Below are 23,082 nucleotides of genomic sequence, written 5' to 3' on the forward strand. Positions count from 1 at the left end.
TGTTGATTCAGAGAGCATTTTCATGCAGCGCAGAGATAAATCAGTAATTAAACTGCACTATCATTTTATTTGAAGAGTTACCAAGAAAAAGGAGTCTAATGTGGAGAGAAAGAGCATAACCGTGTGTTAGGCTGCGGACTCCAGGCAGGTTTTTTACTGTATTATGAGCTGCCTCAATGCCTCGTATCCCTCTGTGCAAAGGACACGATCCTAAAACCCATTTAGCTCTTCTAAGCGATTAAATTATTGCAGTTTTTTAGTGACGTATGTGCACCATTGAACCCCCCTCTTGGCATTAAAGTTGTATGTCATTTGTCGAAGTGAATCACTCTGATGCACCAAAACAGCCCAGCAGACCGAAAAAATAATCATCAAATATTCTAGTCAGTCTCATTTGGGGATTGGCTCCAACTCAAGACCATTTTTATAAAAAAAAAAAAAACACATCTACACTAATTGTACCTCAGTTCGTAAAGTTCAAGTTCAGTGTGAAATGCAATAGGGATCAAAGTTATCTTTGTTTACAGGTGATTAAAGGTCGAATTGGACCTGCTGCCAGAAATTGAAAAGACAAACGACAGCATGTGAAGGCAGGAGAGATGAAGAAGAGAGGTAGAGATTTAAACAGATGGTGAGACGAGGAAAGTAGTGAGCGGTAGAGAGAGCTAGGACACCAAGGTGGCAGGAGAGGAAAGAGATAGATAGAGTAAAACAAAGAATAGTAGTACCACAGAAGAAGAAGAAGTAGTATAGGTATAGGGAGAGAAGCGGTTTATTTCCATGACTTCATTGCACTGGTAAACACTTAGACGCTGGCATTTCCTCTACCTCGCAGGGTAATTAGGAAGCGGAGGAACATGTGTAAAATGGTAATGAAGTCCTCTTCCACAGTACAGCCTCCTGGCTTTGGCTCGCACATTCACAGTGTAGAGATGATCCTTCATTTGGATATTTATGCTTAATAGAAAAAAAATGCACAAGTTTCACACTGATAAGTCGCTTGAATCAGCTGAATTACACTGGAACACTTCAACAGGGACCAAGGTGAAAGTGTTGAGGTCACACTCTCATCAGGCCAGGCCGTGATGAGATGGATTTATTGAGCAGCTTTACTGACAAGATGATTAATAGTGGTAACACGGCTAACTACAACTCCACTTATTATTTAATTCTTTCTTCATTACATTTAGATAATCTGGTAAAATTTCCAACAAATGTCTTTCATTTGATTGGTTTGTTTGCTCAATTGTCTTAAACCCCACTAATTTAAAAACAAAGATAAAAAAGCTGTTTATTCTATTTATTAATTTGGAATTTATTTTACATAAAGCACTATTTAACAAAGTAACAGCCTCATTTAGATTAAAATTATTTTTCAAGAGTGACCTGGAAAATACGATAAAAAAAAATATTTGTATTTGTCACATGCTCATACAGATGTGCAGTGAAATGTAATACAGATAGTGATGGTGATACATCGATAAATTGCCCCCAAAAACTAAAATATCAACAATGGTTGTACGATATTGGACATATTGCAAGACAATCAAATTATGATACATCAAGATATCAGATTAACTGAAGAATATGAAATGGTAAAGTGCAGGATTAATGTGATTTGGAGTCAGTTACACCTCTTATCACACCTAAACCTTTAACTTTTTTTTTTTTTTTAACCCTTTGCAGACACGCTTTCATCTTCTTTAATTCATGTCACATGTGCGACCAGGAGGAGTCATGAAGAAGTGACGCAGTGAGTCAAATTTGCATGGATTTATGTTTGCATCACACATGTCAGGGCAACAGTACTTTGCCATATCAAAATGTTTGTCCCGCCCCTAACAAATGTACACCTGTAATTCACAACAACAACATAGTGATCAAAATATCCAGGTACAATCCAGCACAAGAGTGAGGACAGAAATCCATACAAGTACAATTTTCTTAAGCCATTACTTGGCCCATTTCAACCAAAGCCTGCACTGCCAGTTGTACAGAGACACTACAATGCAATAAAACTCACGCCGACTACTCGTGTAAAATGCGATCTTCTCAAATGTCATCAATCACAGCTGAGCAGAGACTGCAGCTAACAGCAGATGAATTATTGGCTTCCTCTTCTGCAAACGGAGAATGTAGAAAGATGGGGATGAAGTTTGGCTGAGGTACAGAGTGCTGCAGGTGAGTGACAGTGTGTGTGACACACACAGAGAGAGAGAGAGAGAGAGAGAGAGAGAGAGAGAGAGAGAGAGAGAGAGAGAGAGAGAGAGAGAGAGAGAGAGAGAGAGAGAGAGAGAGAGAGAGAGAGAGAGAGAGAGAGAGCAAGTCCAGGTTAAGCCCATGGGAGATATTTAAGAGCAGCGGTGGTGACAAGAGCGTCAGGGTCATAACTCATTCCTTCTGTCCACTGTGGTTTATGGACCGGGACAGAAACTGGATGACAGAAAGGAGAACAACCCCTCCAATGGCACACACACACACACACACACACACACACACACACTGGCCTATGTCCTAGTACACAGAGCAAGCTGCTGACTGGGCACTTTGGGTCTGCTCAACTTCTCAACAAAAGGCCCGTTGTCTCCCCCTCTTTCTATCACCCTCCTCTGTCTCTCTGTGCCGTGCCCCCTTTTTAAGTGTGCAGAGAAATTAAGCCACTCAGAAATATAATGAGTCACAGAATGAGTCAATAAAACAGAGCTTACAAAAAAAAAAAAAAGATGGTGATACATAGAATAGAGCCCAAGAATGAGAGACCAGGACAACAAGAAAATGAAGTCAAACCGACAGGGGAGGACTGTGGACGCTGCATCCTGTCAGGGGGAATTGTGTTGCTCTCCCTTCAGAGTGAGTTTAAATCACTGTAACAGGCCTTTGAGCCTGAAAAAAAAGCACATGGGGGGGGGGGGGGGGGGGGGGGATGTGCAGGTACACCTCTTCTTCTGCTATTTTCTAAAAAGGACAAGCACACAACCCGAGGCATGACATCAGCTTGATTGCAGCCACTTGGATTCATGAAATTAACTCAATTTGGTTTGAGAATGCAGAAATGCGTTCGACCATTTTGCGACAAAACTTCAGTCAAAGTATAAGTGAATGTTCTGCTTCTGAATCAGACTTGGAGAATTTGTCAGCCAGGGTCTCTCGGCACACTGATGCACAAAAACAGGCTAAATAATGAATGATTTGTTTGTAAGTTCTCCACAGCAAATGTGTCGCAAGCAAAACAGTAATAATTTACAGAGCAAGCGCTTGAAAACAACTGAGAATTTGTGAGTGCATCTTTATGTTTGCCTTTCCTCTGGGTTGAAGATGTCTCTTTGGAGTGTGGATGATTTAGCAAGGGTGCGTGTCGGGAGGCTCAGCTGGCAAAGGAGAGGCACGTCTGAGAACAAAAGCGGGCGGGCGGGCATGAGAGGAGGACGACTTGAGAGCAGGTTGCTATCAGCGAGACTCATCACACACTCATCTTCACCCCTCTTCACACACGCTGTTGTTGTTCGCAGCCACACCGGGGCTCTGACAGAAGATTTCCTCCCTCCCTCGCTGCTTTCTTATGTGCTTTTCCCTACCAGCCGCTTTGCCTGGAGGTGCTATGTGACTGGCTTGGCGTTGGTTTTATGCAAGTGGGGTTAAAATGTGGTAATCCCATCAGCTGGATCACTAACACTAAAGATGATGAAAAAGCACATGGAGAAAAAAAAAAAAAAAAAAAGAAAAGGGAAAGCCACGACACTTGAGTGGAAACAGAACGAGTCCGATAGCATGGCGGCTAATATGGGGGACTGCAGAGTCAAGATTAAGCGTGTCTTTGCGGAGAGGGGAGAGGGAGCAGGGGCCCTAATCCTTGGTTGGATATCCACAGGCTGACTCACTACTGGTGCTCACTATTTTCCTCGTACAGGGCAGGTCAACTCTGAAGCCGAAAATAGACAAGGTGTGCGAGGAAAAACCCAAATCCACATTGTCAAGTCCAGCCAAAGTCAAGGCGGGCAAACACGGGGACCAGGTTTTGCAGCTGCTGGCATGTAAACAACTGTGAGTGCAATTCAGGATGAGCGTGATCCTGCTGCAGCAATACAAGGAAGCAATAAAGCTTAAAGTACCTTTAGCAGATCCAGTCAGTGGAGCAGCAAGACACCAACTCAGCATTACCTGCTACGCTCTGCTTCCTCGTAGTACACAGAAACACGCTACAACTTGACAGGTACAAACTACGGGTCAAAGTGTGTGTTTAAAAGTTGGCCCACGCCCCACGCCCTTTTAGTATAAATTCTCCTAAAGATGTTGCACATGCAAACATACCGGCGAGACGCATTACTCTGCATCTCCTCCCGTCTCTTAAATCTAAAGGCTCATCCTGCATGCAGGCCCTCGGGGTATTACGCTGGCTGTGAGTAAGCTAACTGGCTTCAGTCAATCAAACAAAGCAAAACAGGCAAAACTAGACAAGGCTTCTACAGTCTGCCCATTGTGTCTGTGCAACTGCAACAACACACAAGCTCAAGTGGAGGGAGTTGCTGTGAGGACACGGTGCAAATCAAATGACTACACTGGATATAGTGTCATTAATAATATTGCATTAATGCATCATTGGAGAAAAATCTGGATGCATCGGTTATTGTTGGCAGACCGGGATGGTTTTCTCTCCACTTGAAGGAGGTGAACTAAGGTTTGTAAGTATGCATGAGTAGGCTGCAAAACACAGGCATGCACGGGTCGATATGGACCAACATGTCACCCGTTGTCATGGAAACAAATCAGGCTACCTAATGTACCACAAGCACATCATGCCACTGACAAAAAAAAAAAAAATTGGGGTTGAGTGGTGGATATAAATGCTTTTATCTTGTTTATTTGCTTAGATTTTGCAGAATTACACAGAGCCTTGACAGACAAACAAACTCTACCTCATGGAGGCGTAATAATAATAATAATAATAATAATAATAATAATAATACAGAAGCATTTCAGGGACGAATGACAGAGCGTGTTGCAAAAATAGTCCAAAAAGCTGAGCATTTGTTCTGCAGGGCATTGCATATATTTATTGCAGAGAGACATTTAACAACGTAGTCTATTAAAATGAAAGTCACAGTCCCTGATTCTAAATGTGTAACCACGTTGAACGAGAACACTGGGTGACTTTACTTGCAACCCATCCCATGAGCCTTTATCATCTTTTTTTTTTTACTACAGATTTCGGTTAATAACAAATCTAACTCCAAACTGTGCTGTGGAGCTTTTTCCACACACACACATGGGGGTTTTCTTACGCCAGACCACCCAGACAGCAGCTCCACGCGTTGAGGTTTTACTATATGCAGAGGCTCGTCCACTGTTGTTTTTTTTTTGTTTTGCTTTTCTCGCTTTGTAAGTGACTCAGGTTTATGAGCAGCTCTGGGTTTCTTACCGGTGGAGTGGTCCACAGGTCCGCCGCCGTTGTTGCTGAACAGGGCTGCATACAGGTCAGGGTATGCCTTCTCCAGGGCCACACACAGGTCGAGGAAATGGTCGCTCTCCTTGTTCATCAGCATCTTCAAAAGGTGGTCCACTTTCTCGGCGCTGGACGAACAGTTCTGGTCCAGCTCGAACCTATCGAGTTGGCTCAAGGTGCCAGAGACTATCAGCAGCTCTATGACTCGGTCCGCATCTGTTATGGACTCCAGCAAGTTCTGGTGGCACTGGTCTAGCAACTCTTTGTGCTTTGGCTCCATTGCTATCCGCTGTAGTTCCTTAGCTTCCCAGCTAACCCCAGACGGCCAAGTGGATGCAAAATCCTTAGCGATCAAAAGTACCGAGCGACTATTGAACTTAAGTTATCGCGGCTTGCAGAAGTTAGCCGGAGCCACCACGGCATTAGGTTGCACGGGAGATCAATTTTTACAGCATAATGAAAAAGGCACAAGAAGCCATATTTGTTGCCCAAGGCTGTTGACTGCACTAAACAGCGATACATTTTTCCATCTTACTCGTACGTGGCAGTTCAGGTCGTTTTTCGCTTCCCCTCAGTGTACGCTTCAGCCGAACACATTGTCCTTCTCCTTCTGTGGCATTTAATGCGCCCGTAGACGACCGAACTGCCGGGAAAACTCACGTAACTCCGCCGCTGATACTCAGTTACACTGTATCCTCCGCCATGTCTGAGCAACTCAGCAGCTGCTGCCCGCTGTCAATCAACGTGCCGTTCAGTGACCATATAAGGTAAAATAGGGGCGGGCTTTACCAAAACACACCTATTTATTTTATTTTTTTATTTTTTGCAATGGGCGTAAACATCAGTCCGTAGTACGTCCAACATCCCAGGCTGAAAAAATGAGAATGGGGAGAATTTGCATGAAAATGTTGACATGTATTAAAAATATCAACAACCTGCTAAAGGAAGGTAAATAATGTCCACATCCTTAGAGGAAAGCTGACAATAAACTTGTACTGTACAATCATATTTTTCTTCAGCTGTATACTCTTCTTTGTCTATTTAAAAAAATAATATTATAATACTAAATATATTTTCTTTTCTTCCCATGTATTGTTTTTATTTTACATTTGAGATATATTAATTACCTTAAAATAAAATAGAATGACTACAGACTATCTAAATAACATCATACTATAATACCAAAAAAAATAGCTCCACCCACACAAACTAGTCCAAAACAGCATAAGGCTGATAACAGATTTATGCAATATTTAAACTGGATGTTTAAGCACTCATCAGAGCAATTTTCTGCACCATGATTCGTTTGACTTCAAAAACATTTATATAAGAAAGACAGAAGATTTTTTTTTTTTTTGCACCAGATTTATCTTCAAGCTATGAGTAAAGGGTGTGAATTATTCTTCCATAACTGGTTATCTGCTCATCTGCTGATCGGTGTGACGAAACCCAGAATAAACCCACAGTGCAAAGGATTAAAAGGTCCTTCAGACTAAAGTAGTTGATTAAACAGGTAGTATTGATCCATGATCCTTTATCCTAACCTTTTAATGACACGTAAAATCAGCAAATCTCCATTCAACACGTCCTTACTAACTAGTTTGAATATTGTATTTAAAAAAAAAGCCACTGCAGTGAACTCAAATAAGATGGTTTTATTCAGTCCTGCAAAATCCTGTGGAGATAGCCACAGGCTCATGTTTTTTTGTTTCTATATGCAAGCTGCACTGCAAACCATTTTTAGCGTGTGCTCTGTCTGTCCTCTGGATACGATAGAAGAGGGCAGCGAGAGATATGTGAACATATAAGCAATATGTGAGAGTGACAAATGAAACGTGCTTTTGAGTAGGATTTGTGAGATACAATATGATGATGATGGATGCACTCCCGCTTCCAGTCTGCAGCTGAATAAAGATTGTTGGCACAGAGGCAGGCGTCTGCAGGCATACCTCTCAAACCGTGACCTTATTCATGCATGCACTGAATCTCATTGTGACATCTACAACCCACTGCCTCTCTCTCTCTCTCCCTCTCTCTGTTTCCCTGCCATGCTGGCTCCATAGCTTGTGCAACTATGTGCTATCCCTCTAGATGAAAAATTAATTACAATTCATTCATATCAAAGGGATGCAGGTCCCCATAGCTGAGACAGATTGGATGGATGTGTCTGTACCCTACTTCTGAGCGGTGAATGCATTAGAATAGAACAGGCTGATGCTTTTTTATCTTTTGGGTATAAACAAGTTCATTATTTAGACAACAGGGCTGGTGTTTGGCTGTCTGATTGTTTTCTGAAATATTATTATAAAGATTTGTTTATCAGACAGCCTGGATCAAGGCAGATAATAGCTTTATCTTTTATGGAAGAGGCTGTCAGCTAGCATTTCCATCATTTATCCCGGTCTAATTGTCTCAAACTGAAATTTTTATGGATTTTTTTTTTTTTTTTCTTTCTTCTGCCGGTCTGAGAAGAGATCGAGCTAATGGAAAGCTGTCTGTGATGAGAATAGCCCAACAATAACTTCATCATCCTCACCCTCTTTTATTCACCGCATCCATACACAATTCATTCTCACAGTGTATTTATTTAATCTTCATCTTGTGTGATGAAGAGGAGACAAATAGTGTTTCTAGGGTGTGGAATAAACAAAAAAAAAACAACTCAAACAAGGAGCCAGTGGAGACATTTTAGAAGAGAGTATGTTTCTTCTTTATCATCAGACTTACACTCTTTTAAGAGATTTTGAATGTAGGGCATCGTTTCCCACAACATCTCAGGCTTCAAGGCACTAGAAGAGGTTTCCTGAAGCATTAGATCCTTTATAAATAGACATTACGTTTAGCATTTTGTGGTTTTTAATTAACGGTGAATTACACAACCTTCAGCTTGAAGCCTGTAACAGATGGGAGGTTTCTGATCATAATGACATCAAAACTCCTTGTTGGCACAGACATGTTTATGTAACTCATATAGCCATGTCCAAATTATCTTCCTCAAAACGGATATAATTGCATTTAACCATCATCAAAATTCTAGTTATTAAAATCTAAACATCCATCTACAGCCCTCAAGCTTTTCCTGCCATCTCTAGTCAATTTTAACATGATTCTTCCAGCAGGGCTGCTACCCAAGGGTACCCCCACCCCACCCCACCCCACCCCCCCACCCAGCAGCACTGCAGACATGCTTGACTTTTTTATGTGGCCAAAGCAGCTTTATGGAAGCCATTAATTCCACGGGCTCCCCCCCTCCTCACCTCACCGAGCTATTGATCGCAGTGCAGTTAACTCACACTCAAACACTACTGTGGCCATCTGAGCAGAGCCACGTCTCTACAGTCAAGTGCATTCAGCGGTATTTTAAGTGAAGCCCACAGGATGTAATAAGGTATCTAGAGCTCCATGTGCAGTCGTGCACGGTGGCCTCACACCCCACAAGGGAACAGAGGTATGTATCTGTATTGATTAAGTGAAATGTCGTGTATTTAAGAGTCAAAACCAATTTGTTTTGATGCGACTGCGAGTTGTTCGCCTATATTTAGCGTCAGATAACTAGGTCACTTGTTCTGTTGCTTTGAATAACGAATGAATTGTGCCTTTAGTTATTGATCCAATGCCATCAAATAGTGATTTAACAGGCAAGAATTTGTGAGCAGCTCTGCTTGTTGATTTTCTCAGTTTTCTTGCAGTTCTTGAAGTCATTACTGCCCTCTACTGGAAAAAGAAATGTAATACAATGTGAAGAGATTCCCATCAGTCATGACAAGGTCAAAACACTTTCAAAAAAAGATACTGATGGGCATTACTTTCATGAACAAATGTATCTTAATAATGCCTGTTATAGGATGCTTGTAGTATTAAACCATTTCAATGTATGTTGTTGCATATAATCAAACTCAATTTCCAATGTGCATTTTCAACATTTATTTTCTGAGACTCATGAAGATAAAGTCACCAACAAATAATGAAATGTGATGCTTGAGTGTTACAGACTACAACGGCAGGCATACAAAATAATGCATCTGGTTCACGTGCTGCACAAAATAAAGAAGAGAGTAAACAATTGAGAACATTAACAGACAACTTTGGTACATAGCTGCTATGTATTCTGTCTCATACATTATTCAGATATACTGAACATTAGAGATGAGCTGGTAAAAAGTTCCCGGCATCAGAGATCTCTTTATATTGGCACAAGTAAAATAAAATATCTTAAAATTATATAGCTCTTAAAATGCATGTCATCTGTTGCACATCGATTGTATGGCACGGCGATGAGTATCAAACAAAATCAAATATGAAAATATAAAACTTTGAGTGCATTTGTATATAGAAAAGAATCAAAATGTAGCAATAGAGATATTCTTAAAACAAGGTAAACATTGCATTGATAGAACTGGCATGGCATGCAGGTTTGCAGTTTGTGTATAGTGCATAAAGATAAGCAAAAAATTGATATATATATATATATAGAACATTTCTATATTGTAGTAGACACCATTCCCTTTTCAGTCACTGCCCCCGCAGAACTTCAGTAGGAGCTTCTTGTAATCTCCTGATGTGTCTCCCTGTCAATAACACAAATAGTAATTAGAGCCCTGTCATAGAAAATCATGTGCCCTCGTTGCTTTTAAATGATCAATGATCCATTTCATGACGAAGGTACTTACAGAGATGTGTGTGTACAGCGACTTGCCGTAGTTTTTGACATATTCCTGGCGGATATCCAGCATGTCAACTTCAGAACGGGAGACCATGATACGGATCAGAGTTCTGTCTTTGGTTCCAGCTCCCTGAACACATGAGCACACAAACACAAGTATGATCACACAATGAGGCTGACGTAATTATGATGTAGCACTACGACTACAGTAGAACATTTATGTGACACGAGTCAGGGTGCCTCACCTTCATGGCTTTGTAGAGTCTCTCAGCAAAGTAGGCAGGTGTGTTCTTAATACACTTCACTGAAAGAGAGAACATGGTCATTACAAACACAAGCTCAAAGTACACATCCATTGTGTCTATATGTTCAACAAAAAGATCAGTGGACTGCTGTTGTAAAGGACACATTCTAAAATGCGCCCCTGCAAAGTGAGGATGATGAAGACAGCAATACTCGATGTGGAGTGTGAACTTTGAAAAGTCATACTACACACATCAAAGAATAAATACAGATGACAACAAGAACAATCAAAGCTGCATTAATCAATATGTTTTACTGATTGTATGCTAGCAGAAAAAGGAGCCAAATATGATACCAAGGTATTGGTGGAGACCAAAATCAGAACTATGAGGAGAGTAAATATTAGATATAGATTTATCAGGAGGCAGAAAACATGCGCCACTAGTTATAGTGCTCAATTCTGTCTGACAGATGTTTTCTATTATAAAAAAAAAATATAAAAAACAAAAACATAAAGCCAGGGCTTTTTTTCTTCCAGTAGCAGAATAGTGATTGACACAGCTTTAAAGAAAATAATGGTTTTAAATGATAGAAATGTGAAATCATTTACAAAACACATGGTACAGAAGACTGAAATGAAACACAGCATCCGAACAATGGCACACACCCAACACTGAAAGTGCACACCAGCTCACAATGAAAACAAATGGAGAATCAAAAACCAAACACATCTATAAACAGATTACTGTACCATAACCCTGAGCAAAGAGGGACAAAAAGGGGGAAAACAAACATTATGAATAAAGCAGCAACACTTAGTTCAGAGCCACAACTACTTCTCAAGTTCAAAGTAGCTTTAATACTGCGTGTCATATAATGAGCATGGAAATGTCTAAGGGTTACATTTTAAAGTGAAACTCGTCATGCAATCAAGCACGCTCTACCCTCGTCATTGTTCATCATGTGGAGCAGATTCTAACTGGAACAATGCATGGGTGTGACCTTTGAATAGTTGTGTGTGTGTGTTTTCTTACCGACTGCCAACATGCCACTCTCAAGGTCTCCTGACATCTCCCTGTTGATGCTCTTCTCGATATCTCTGCCACACATACGCTGGTACTCAAGGAACACTACACAAACACACGCCCATAAACAATTAGTCATGAAGTAAATAAAGGAATACACTTTTTTGTAAACATGTGGAACTTTGTTCTCAGTTTTCAATGGTTACCTGCTCTGAGGTGGGATTTGCTCCTGGCACACAAGATTGCATTGAATTTGGACTCATCTGTTCCCAGCTTGTTCTCTCCAGCAGCGTACAGGCTCTGTAAGGAATGTGTACAAACAAATACGCATCGGTATCGGTCAAAATACGTCCAACAAAGTTTAAGGTAAATCATCAACAGATGAATTATCAACAAGCCTTTACCTGAGCATCTTGTTTAGCCACAGAGATGTCAACATGTTCTCGTTCGTCACGATTGCCCTGGAAAAAAAGGGAGAAAATATCTGTTATTTAATCTGGAAGTAATGCTTGTGGACTTGAGGTATACAGCTCATTCATTTGCATTCAATCTGTACCTGTGCAAGAGAGACCAGGAGCCTGCGGAAGTGTCCTGAGGTATCTCCAGTAATGGCATCCTCCAGTTTCTTCTTGTATTCTGAAATGACAAAAAAAAAAAAAAAAATCGATAACACACTCAAAAAATTTCAGAACTATATTTAGTTCAGAGGGGTGAAACTTAGAATATAGATCAATATGTACACATAAAACAAATGACAGTGTCCATCACATAACATCTAAATATATAAATGTGGGCAGTGAGATGAAGCTACATTGAGTTAATCCATCTTCTAATAAAAGTCTTTCCACACAGTGTTGGATGCTGTCTGATAAAGGAGTATATCGAGCTGTAGGGGAAAGTGGTGCATTCACAGCCTCGAGGTATCTCACCTTGTTTGTAAATACGGTTTATCTCATGGATTTCCGCGTTGGAGCGGGAGGACAGGATCTCTATCAGGCAGGCTTCATCAGTTCCGGCTCCCTGTTAAGAAGTCAGACCAATGATAATCTGAAAACCTGTTCCTCTGGCCTTGGAGCAGCCAACACTCATCCTGTTCATTTTCTGTTAGTGAATCTTCATTCAAACCGAATAATAATGCAAATCTTAACAATATACAAGTTTTAATTATATCTTCTTAAGATGCTACCTTTATGGCACTGTGGAGCTCGTAGGCATCCAACTCAGCTGGAGTCTTCAATGTGGCCATCACAAGGGTCCTGAAGTCTCCAGACAGTTCTGAATGCAGGTCCTTAATCAGATCCTGAAAATGGAAACATGCTTGGAATAACTCTAAACCACCATTAACCGCAGCTCTGTGGTATAGCTATAATGAGCTCTGAGCCTGAGGACATCCAATCCCTGCTCCGTTTTGCTGGCAGCACCACCACCACCTGTTGTCTGCTTGTCATCATTATACACTTCTGCTCTTTGTCCACTTTAAAATCTCTTTTAAAAACTAATTTTTACAAATGTGCTTTTAGGGGATTTGTTGTTTGAGCGTGTTTTTCTGTTTATCTTTTTCATTTATTCCATAGATAATGCTTTTACTACTAATTATAATAGAATCCATGGCAGTATCTCAAATCTCTTATCTCCTTGATCTTTTATGGTTTCAATCTGCTTCTTTCATTCCTTTTATCTTTTTATATTGACTTTTCCTCTTTTTTCTGTGATTTCTTGCTGGTTTAAATTTTTTCCTGTGTCCTTCTAATTTGTATAATCTGTGGAACTCCTGTATTGTACTAGTCATATTTCTCTATTCTTTTCTTTTTTGTAAAGCACTTTGTAACCCTGTTTTGAGTGCTTTATAAATAAAGCTTATTATTATTATTATTATTATTATGTAAACTAAAACACAGATAAGTCTATATCTGGAAATGTTTTGTTGAATTTCAATCTTTTACTCATACAAATGGCATCAGGTGTCAGACAAAAAGCACATCATCAAAACTGTTACCTTTCCATAGGAGGTTTTGTAGGCGCGCAGCAAAGGCACGCGCTGCCTGTTGGAGCGACTCCCCAGTAAATCGATGATGGCTTGCTCATCAGTTCCTGAACAGACAAGGCCCAATTATAGAGTCAGACAGAGAGTACAGATACAGAAAATGTCTTCTTCCCCCATCTAAACATTTAAAAATGTACTGATAAATAATATATTGACTTTAAGATGCAAGATTTCCGGTCTCTCCCTCTGCTCTTTCAATGCAAGCACTGACCTTCACCAGCAGTTTGCCCCACCAACTATGTTCTGCTGCTTCAATAAATGTATGTATATTATATGCCTAATCTATCAGATGATTTGATTCATAAATCTGTTATTTTTTTCCCCCACAAAATGTATGTCCCTTTACTTATTGTGTTTTTGTGCTAATAACAGATCCACAAATATAATATGGAATAACTCACCAAAGCCCTTCATGGCCTTCCGCAGAACCTCCACGTCTCTGAGTTGATCAGCTCCAGGAAAGTCCTTGATCGTTCCCCTGAATCCTCTCTGAGATAACAATGAAGCAATTTCCATTGCAAAACGTTAACTCTGTTTTACATTACATTGTAAAAAAATATACAATTGGAGTGTGTTGAACACATCATACCAGGAGACATAATAAGTCGTATAGTTAGTAATTTAACCTAGAGGCCAAACTAAGTATGTCCAGAGTTTCTTACATTGATGGCTGGAGCCACTGGCATGGCTCCTCCTCCTCCGTAGGCTGGCATGGATGGATTTGGTGAAGGGACTTTTGGGTATGCTGGCATGGGAGCTGGTGCTGCTCCATAACCAGCCATGGGCGGATTGGGTGATGGTCCCTGTGGGTATCCGGACATTGGCTGCCCAGGCTGACCTGGGTATCCCATCCCTGGGCCTTGGTGTTGAGGCATGGTCCCTCCTGGCTGTGGGTACAGGCCAAATGACTGTTGGTTAGGGAAGGGGGCACCATACCCGCTAGGCTGAGGGGAGGATTGGTACCCCCCAGGGGTTTGGGTGAACATGGATGGGTTTGGGGGATAACCCCCCATCCCTGCAGAGGTCTGGTTGGCCTGTGGTTCGGAAACATTAGAATCTCATAACATGTGTACAACTCATTGAAGAGTTTTTTAAGCAAAGCACAGGTAGCTGGTCACACCTTGTTTGGATTTTAGATTTTCTGTGGAAATTGTAAATGTTTGTCAAGTTCAAAAGAAAATGCACTTTACCCTGAATCTAACTTCAGTTTAAAAACTGAAGTTCATGTTCCGATGTTTTTGAGTTTCTTTTAGGTGGAATTGTGTACAAGCAGTTTCCAAACAAAGTGTGGCCATGCTGGAATTTTCAGATGGAAATGAACATTTATGACGACACAGATGAAAGTACATGATAGACAAGACAATGAATCAGGGAAATAAAAAGAGTTGCATGAGATTGAAAGGTTTAAGAAGTGTAGAAAAGGATGAAGTGTGTGACTGTTCTTCTCATGCAAAGAGCTTCATGGAGAAGCTGACAAAGGAAATTGCAATTCTGAGGAGTTTAAGACGCAGACTTTGGAAAAGTCTTACCGTAAATGATAGGACGCAATACTCCATGAATGGCTGTGTAACTCATTTTAACTGGATTATTCAATGCAATAGTCTCATGTGGTTTTATCACATTTTAAAACAAATTTGCTGGGTGTAAGGTAATAGGATTGTAGGATAAGCTTACCATGCCAGCATTGTATCCAGGGTTAGATAAATTGTCCATACCAATTGAGGGATATCCACCAGCAGGGCCACCTCCCCAGCCGCCTGCAGCAGACAACAAAGACAAAGCTCTTCAGAGGAGTTGAGGATGCCCTAAATGCCTGAAAGATTTGGGTATATTTGACTAGGATGGGATTGACCCCTTTTTCCTGGATTTTCCTTTTTCTCACATTCAAACTAGTTAACATATAGGTGAAGAAGTGCTGGACAGAGAATGAGGCTATTATGTTGAAGACGGGTTGTGGGACTTGCTTCTCTTAGCAACAGCAGAGGTTTGTTTGTTTTTAAGGGAAAAAAAATTCCACTCTGTTAACCATAAGTCCCATGATCGCTGCTGCCTACCAACACTAAATTACTGACTCACTATTCCTAAAATAGGGATCAGAAAACCTTGACCAAAACACAGCATTTCACTTCATCTGAATTTTTCTAGTAGTATTTTTTAAATCATCTAAATGGGATGCTTGAGTTGCTCTTTATCTACTCTACTTATGTGAAAGTACCGGTAGGTATTATTTGCCTATGTACCTTTAAAACTCTATCATGTAACATGTCTTTTTTCTTCTATTTCTAGACTTTCATGGCCACTTGTGACTTAATGCAACTTTAAACTTGTCTATGAAAAGTATCCTGCTTGAGTGACAGTGACCACAAGATCAGAGGAAGTCTCTGTATGAAAAAAAATTCCAAAGATATTTTTGGGCCATTTTTGCCTTTCTTGAATAGGACAGCTGAAGAGAGACAGGAGGTGTTGGGAGAAGAGAGTGGGGGCTTACATGCCACAAAGGGCAAAGGTCAAATTGTAACCCATGGCCTCTGCAACTACAGCCTCTGTACATGGGGAGCACGACACAACCACTAGGTTAAAACTACGCCAAAACAAATAATTTTAGAGTTTATATTTTGAGCAAGACAAAAAGCATACGTAAACCTTACAGATGCCAACCGGCTGATGTTGTAACGTTTTGGCAGAGCCAGGCTATTCATTTCCAACCACTACGAGAAATCATATTGCCTGTACAACATTTAATGCATTTTAAATGTCTTTAACGGTATGAAAAAATGGCTTACCTGGTGGTAGTGCCTGCGGGTAGCCCCCAGCCTGTGGCGGGTAGCCCCCTGCTTGTGGTGGATAGCCTCCTGCCTGTGGTGGATAGCCCCCTGCCTGTGGTGGATAGCCACCAGCTTGTGGTGGATAGCCACCAGCTTGTGGTGGATAGCCACCAGGTTGAGGGGGGTAGCCACTTGGCTGCTGTGGGTAGCCTCCTGCTTGAGGAGGGTAAGCTCCAGGCTGAGGTGGATAGGCACCAGGCTGTTGAGGGGGGTATCCGCCTGCCTGAGGGGGGTATCCACCTGCCTGAGGGGGGTATCCAGGGTAGCTCATGGCTGTAAACATAAAAATGATGAATCATTCTAATAGCTCCCATCATAACCTATAATTAACCATGTTAGAATCATTCTGTGCACCTGCGTAGATAATATGTACTTTATATGTTAGCAAAGAATATTAAGACAGAACACTACACGGTTAAAGCAACCTTAAAAGACATACTGAATGAGATAGCTAAAAGAGAGTTGAAAACACACCCTGCTTTGAACCTGCCCCTCCTCCTCTGTGCCGTGGGCTTTCCCACAGCACAGAATCTTTCACTGACTAAGACATAAGCAATCTGAATTTTCCAGAACTACAGTAGAGTAACATGTCTCGTCATTTAGCTGGTTGTCCTATAAGACATCACAGCTTAGCTTCTTCTTCTTCTTTCACTGTGTAATTCTTCTAAATACACTTAAAAGCAAACTAGAGGTTCCTTTTTAAACAGACTCTCGTGCCTGTCCGTGCTATTTTCCCCAATATGAGCTTCTTTAGTTATCCATTCTTTACTTTGAGTTTAGCAATATAGGAGTCAACGTAATGAAGGGAATCGTCTTTATGCTAAGGCTGTTGAATTACATACATTTAGCTGAGAAGTGGTGAGAGAATTTTCCGTTTTCTTTAAGCTTTAATAAAAATAAAAAAACAGTGTTTAAATAAGTCTACTGGTTTTGTGGTAAAACTGACCTGAATGGAACAGTAGCCTTGCTTGACTGACTGATATTATTAGCTTTGTATAGAGCCAATCAAACATGTGTTTGACACAAGGAAAGACAGAGGACAAAGAACGTATCCTACTCACGGACATTGTAGGGAAAAGTTATCCAGTCACAGTCTGTAGATGTGTGTCAAGTAAACACATAACATCTCACACACTGCCCCTTCAGGCACTGCTGCTGATGGCAAACACAGTAGTACTGATGCTGAATCAACGTACCAAATAACAATATGTAAAACTACATCAACAGCTATAGCACATTTGGTCAGAACAAATTAGACTTAAAAATGTCAGTTAATTGTGTGGGTTCAAACATATTACTTTCAATTTCTGTTTAAGTGAAGATACACCACAACAACCTGCTTCAACACTTCAAACTGTGACAAAACAACTGACTTGATGAAACCACAGTCCACAGATGCAAAACTTGACACATATGTACAGCCATGTTTACTTAGGGAGTAAGGGTGCTAATAAAGATCGATATCACTTCAGACAGAGCCAGAAACTCTGAAATGAAGTCACAAAGTATGAGGTAATAACTAACCCTGAGGTGACACAATGCAGAGACAGTTAAAAGAAAAATGTACTCTAGCAGGATTTTAAGAACGATCAGTGCTGATATCTCAAACTGTTTTGTTTCCTTACCCTCACTAATTGTATATTTTTATCCTCGCTCCAGGTTTTTGTCTAATTTGAATTTCCTTAGCCCATTATTTGTAAACGTTGCTGTCTTATTTTGTTGAAGTTAACTTTTCCTTTATCTTTCTATTATGCTGTTTAGTATAATAATAATAATAATAATAACTTTATTTATATAGCACCTTTTAAAAACACAGGTTTACAAAGTGCTTTGACAAACAGCAAGAACAAAGCAAACTAAACCAAACACAGAAAAACATTAACAACAGTAAGAATATAACAGATGCAAAATACCAAAAATAATTAAATACAATTCAACAGAAAAGAACCCAAAGTGCACGATACACAACCAGACATATATAACCCGACCATCACAAGAACCATCATAAGAACCCAGGAAACACAAGAACCCAACAACACGAGCTGAGACCAAGACCACATAGTATGGAGGACGAGATCTGACAAAAGTATAAATAAATAAATGTATAAATAAATAAAGAAAAAATAATTAAATGAGTGAATAAATAAATAAAAACTGGTAAATAAATGGCACATAAATAATTAAATGTCTTAAATTTATTTCTACATTTATTTATTTCTACTTTTGTCAGATCTCGTCCTCCATAGTTTATTATGTTTATCCTCTACGAGATTTTGTGGGAATATTATGTTGCAGGTTCTTAAAGTGTCAATACAGTGACCATTACTAACACCTAAGCATCCTTTGAATATTGTATCTACTTCTGTCGTAAACAAGAGGTAATAAACTAGTAGAGTAAAACTGCGTGGATTAGATTAAACTGTGCGATTCAGGATATGAAAAGTTCAGCTAAAACTCGAGCTGAAGTTTGGTTTCTAAACAGTGTACAGTGGATAACACGGCGCTGTTTCAGGCCTCAACACGTCACAGCTCCCAGCACACTTTACATAATCCGCTGAAGTTAAACCCTGTCATGTAAACCCTGCCCTAACTAAAACTGCAACCTAACGCCACTTAGCTAAACATTTAACTAAACGAAACAAGCTCACAACATAATGCAAGCAGGAGGAAGATTTGTAACCTTGCCTGACTACTTTGGTAAACCTGTAATGCAAACGTTGGCACGCTAACGACAGCGCCGCGGACAGCAGAGCAACATAAAGACACAAAATGACTTCACAAAACAGCTGCTACTCATCGAAACGTAACCTACTACGTCAGCTTATAACATTTCTGGATCAAAGTGTGGCGTTGTTTTAGTCGCTGTGAGGATTTTAGCACTTACTTTAGTCTGCTCGCAGTCTCTTCCTGAAAGAAGTGTTTCTTTTTTTTCCAGTCTCAGTATTGACTGGTGTGTGGGTGGGACTCATACTTTCCATTTAAGGAACCCACCCATCTATCGGCCGGTGTTGCCAGGTCCGCTTGTTGTAAGCGACTTTGGGCTTGTTTTCGTACAGCTGGTTGCTTGTTTCTCTCGCGAGATCTGGCAACGCTGCAATCGGCCCGTCAGTGACAGCGAGACCACGTGACAACAGTCAACACAAGGAGGACACAAACGTTCATCAACGTCAGTGACGTCAGTGACATGATGGAAAATGTGACTTATCGACGTCACACGTAACAATAGGTGCATAGTTTCACAGGTGCGCTGTCTGAAATTGTATCTCCTGCCCCAAGTTAGCTTTACCTTAAATAATGCAAAGAGAATCGTTCATGTTGTGTTTATTTACAAGCAGATACATAAGAGTAGTTACTAGTTATACCAATAATTTTATAATATAAAGTGCTAGATAACACATTGTTGAATTTTATATACTGGAAAAAGAAGCAAATACAATAAAAAAAAAAAAGAGTTTAGAAATAAAAGCTAGGCCTATGTGCAATAATTACTCAACCGCTGCTAACTGTTCAATATTACTTGTGCAATAACTTTGTTATAAACACTGATTTATAATTGTCTATTTATTTACTCAGTCACTGCACTTTAACTTTAACTGTCTATTTACTTATTTATTCATTGCACTAAAACTGTTTATTTACTCATCACTGCACAATAATAACTGTATATACTCTGTCACTGCACCATAACTTCACTTATTTGCACTATATCTCTATATTTATATTTGTTTAATTAATCAGTCACTGCAAAAATAATAACTGTATATATTCTTTCAGTCACCACAACTGTCTATTTATTTATTATCATTATCATTCATTCACTGAACAGCAATTGCTCTGGCCACTTTTGACACACTTCTCTGTCATATCACCACAAATATATATATTTTTGTTGTTGTTTTTTTTGTAAACGCTGCTGTTTAGGATCGCTGCGAACAAAGTTTCGTTGTGTCCTTGCATACAATGATAATAAAGATTCTATCTATCTATCTATCTATGTGACTTTTAAAATAATTAAAAACTGTGTGATGTAGTGTTTCAAACTACTGTGTGATAGATTGTTGTTTATGAAGGTGGTTGTAATTTGGTGAAAATTGCCAACAGGGAAGTGTTATTAATATATCCGCCTACTATACCACGTCACTGGGTTCATACCTTGCTTGCGTAATGCTTCTGATTATGTTTGGGACACAATTTTGAATATGTGATACTGATATTTACCACAAGAGGGAGCCATTTTTCAAGCTTTCCATCCTAAATGTAGTTTGTCTCGTAGGCTGCCAGTAGAGTGCATATGGGCACTATAGGGGGGAGAGAAGGGAAAGAAAAGTCTTGGGCTTGTGGTTGTGAATATGTTGATAGATTATCTTTTTTTTTCCTCCAGTATTTTCTGTTGATGCTGTTTTCTCAAGAAGATACATTTTGTCCCATTAGAAAATGTTTCTGAGACAACTTAATGACATACATGTTCAAATGTGCCAATATCAAATCAATCAAAAAGTTAGGGCAAGACAATACATCACAAAAAAAAAAAAAAAAAAAGATTAGTGAATTAAGTTCAAGGAAAAACTTTTGTTCCTGAATAAACAAAACACCTATCCCCACCCCCTCTATCACTTACACACACACATACAAACACACACACACACACACACACACGATTCCTCCTCACTCCCACTCCTTAACACCTACTGACAAAACAAATGTTAGTGATACATTTTACAAACAAGGCAAGCTGATTTGGAGAAACAATGGATGAAACACAGACATAATTTGTAAACCTACAAAAAACATAATTGTAGGCTACCTTTGTGCCACAAACATGTATAAACTTGACGGTGAAGCTGGACACTTTGTATTATCAGAATGGGCAGGGGAACAGCTTGTGTCTCATCCAGTGAGCCAAAGAATGAATATTCACACAAGCCGGGCGCTGATTGGCCAGCGTCTTCGATGACGTAGAGCCGTCCTCATTACATATCCAAAACGTCTCTCTCTGCCTCTCTGCAATAAAGGCAGATAGCGGGCCATGGGGAGTAGGGGAAAACTTTTTATACTGACATGTTAGCGCAATGACTTTTGAGTAACTTCAAACTGGGACGAGGCTCCCGGCGCGAGGAGGACAGGGCCCTGTACGGCAAGAGAAAAGGAGCACTTGCCACTGCCGGGGTACAGGAACGGAAAAGCAAGACGGCAAAAAGAGTTGAGACCAGTCCAAGAATCAGCGGTGGAAAATCCAGTTTAGCCATTTGAATTGAAAGATGAGCTTGTTGTCTGCCATAGACACGAGTGCCTCCGTGTACCAGCCTGCCCAACTTCTCAACTGGGTCTATCTCTCCTTGCAAGACCCCCACCAGACCAGCGCTTTTGACGCGTTCAGACCCGAACCCAACTCTTCCCACCCGGATCTCAATTTCAGCAAGACTCCCGCAGCGGCGGACCTGAGCTCTTCCCTGAACTCCAACTATCTCAACAACTTCTTTCAGCTGCAGCGGAATGAGGTGAAAGATGGCATGCATGTGGCAAACCTATCAGGGGTAACTGTCATTGTGGGGATGGTGGTTTAATCTGCTTCAGTAAGAAACCCGGCATGATTGATTTGTTGACTGTTCCACGTCTTTGCAGCAAAATGGTTTAACATGTACAGCATGGGCTCTACTTGGAAGGATAAACAGTGCCATCATGCTATGTCTTATATAACTTCAAATGGTCTGAAAACATCGACATGATAGGACATTAAACTTTCTGATTATTTTTTAAAAGCTCCTGCTAGACCAAATGGCATCATATTTAATGGACCAAGTTGCCTAATATAGCCTATAGTTTGTTTTTTATATGACACAGGAGTTATTCTAATGTAAATATCAATTAACAATTTTAAGTCCTAAATAAATCATAGGAATATTATGATTCCTCAGGATTTAGTCTTTAGTGTGACTTGGTTTTCAGTTCCCTAGTTGTCCTCTAAGTGCTGGGATGTAATAGGAGTTTTTTTTGCATCTACAATTTTAGTTTGCAAAACTAATGAAAGCCGCAAGAAAGTTCTTTAAATGAAAATGACAACTTAGTTTATATATACTGAAAATGTAATATCGATTACCATCTCAGTTTTAATTTCTTTTTAACCAGGTTTGTCCTGCACCAAGATCACATATATATACATATATATATATATATATATATTATTGGAAGGGATAACTGGACTAGAATAGAAAAAAAAGATCAGATAAAGTGCAGACAGTGTGGACATAACAGATTTCACCAAAGATTTCTAAACAGTCAGGACAACTGAGTTTGTCATTTAATGGAAAGGTCCCCGCATACTAAGGGTAGTTCAGATTTAAGATGAAACTCTGCTTTTATCAGATTTGTTCTAATCAGAGGCTTAAGGAGGGAGACATTCTTCTGCACGCCTCTGTCTGGAGAGAGCAGGCGTCCTCTGCAGCCTCCTGCTGGACTCTGCCGTTTCCAAGTAGACCTGGTTGTGCAAACAAAATCAATCCTTGTTTACATATTGTCTATTCCTGTAGCTCTGTGTAATTTTAGGGACATACATGCTGGTAACGTATGCATGGTGCAAACCTGATACTGCAGACCATACAGCGCAAAAAGGACCCCACCACCACACCCCTTCAACGTAACCCACACACACATACTGTACATACATACAGCTCACACAGAAAACGAATCACATACTGCAGGAAAAGTGGCAGTGTAAAGAAAATACAAGCTTCCATAGTGTGTGTTGATTATGCTGCAGTTTAGTTTCTTAGATCTATGTTACTGGGACGGGATGTGTTGGAAACACTCGTCATGAAGGGACGGTTGTATATTCACCATCTAGA

At 40.1% G+C, this 23,082-nt stretch overlaps 3 protein-coding genes across 7 annotated transcripts in view; 1 reads left to right on the forward strand and 2 right to left on the reverse strand.

The window, feature by feature from the left end:
- Positions 1-6,151, reverse strand: part of dlg5a (discs, large homolog 5a (Drosophila)) — a 41,499-nt gene extending 35,348 nt beyond the window's left edge. For 2 of the 3 annotated variants that reach the window (XM_065959462.1, XM_065959461.1), the window contains exon 1: positions 5,417-6,151. In XM_065959462.1, coding sequence (XP_065815534.1) covers positions 5,417-5,720 — 304 coding nt within the window. In that variant the 5' untranslated portion in view covers positions 5,721-6,151. The remainder of the gene's footprint in view (positions 1-5,416) is intronic. The other variant, XM_029276823.2, reaches the window with a different exon arrangement.
- Positions 6,152-9,349: 3,198 nt separating this feature from the next.
- On the reverse strand, positions 9,350-19,281 carry anxa11a (annexin A11a). Of its 2 annotated transcripts, none has more exons than XM_020630911.3 (15): positions 19,125-19,281; positions 16,199-16,513; positions 15,090-15,172; positions 14,078-14,302; positions 13,817-13,904; positions 13,368-13,462; positions 12,558-12,671; positions 12,301-12,391; positions 11,928-12,007; positions 11,776-11,832; positions 11,578-11,671; positions 11,381-11,476; positions 10,349-10,407; positions 10,111-10,233; positions 9,350-10,008 (listed from the first exon to the last, which is right to left on the reverse strand). In XM_020630911.3, the coding sequence occupies exons 2-15, from the start codon at positions 16,509-16,511 to the stop codon at positions 9,949-9,951; spliced, it is 1,578 nt and encodes a 525-aa protein (XP_020486567.1). In that variant the 5' UTR covers positions 16,512-16,513; positions 19,125-19,281; the 3' UTR covers positions 9,350-9,948. The 2 variants fall into 2 exon arrangements, with proteins under 2 accessions (XP_020486567.1, XP_065815249.1); XM_065959177.1 differs by having other exon boundaries at positions 14,078-14,449.
- Positions 19,282-21,230: 1,949 nt separating this feature from the next.
- The window catches only part of zcchc24 (zinc finger, CCHC domain containing 24), a 41,812-nt gene continuing 39,960 nt past the window's right edge, over positions 21,231-23,082 (forward strand). Inside the window, exon 1 of one of the 2 annotated variants that reach the window (XM_065959179.1) lies at positions 21,231-21,738. In XM_065959179.1, the coding sequence (XP_065815251.1) occupies positions 21,499-21,738 (240 nt within the window). In that variant the 5' untranslated portion in view covers positions 21,231-21,498. The remainder of the gene's footprint in view (positions 21,739-23,082) is intronic. The other variant, XM_020630913.3, reaches the window with a different exon arrangement.

This window comes from Labrus bergylta, chromosome 10, assembly GCF_963930695.1.
Source record: "Labrus bergylta chromosome 10, fLabBer1.1, whole genome shotgun sequence".
In the NCBI taxonomy this organism is placed as follows: domain Eukaryota; kingdom Metazoa; phylum Chordata; class Actinopteri; order Labriformes; family Labridae; genus Labrus; species Labrus bergylta.

Bases quoted from the DNA above. Each gene is read 5' to 3' on its own strand.
- anxa11a (XM_065959177.1), bottom strand. From the start codon at position 16,511: ATGAGCTACCCTGGATACCCCCCTCAGGCAGGTGGATACCCCCCTCAG. The intron at 13,463-13,816 runs GTGAGTTATTCC...TTGTCTGTTCAG, and splicing joins GAAGGCCATGAAGGGCTTTG to GAACTGATGAGCAAGCCATC. The intron at 12,392-12,557 runs GTAGCATCTTAA...ACTTCTTAACAG, and splicing joins AGCTCCACAGTGCCATAAAG to GGAGCCGGAACTGATGAAGC.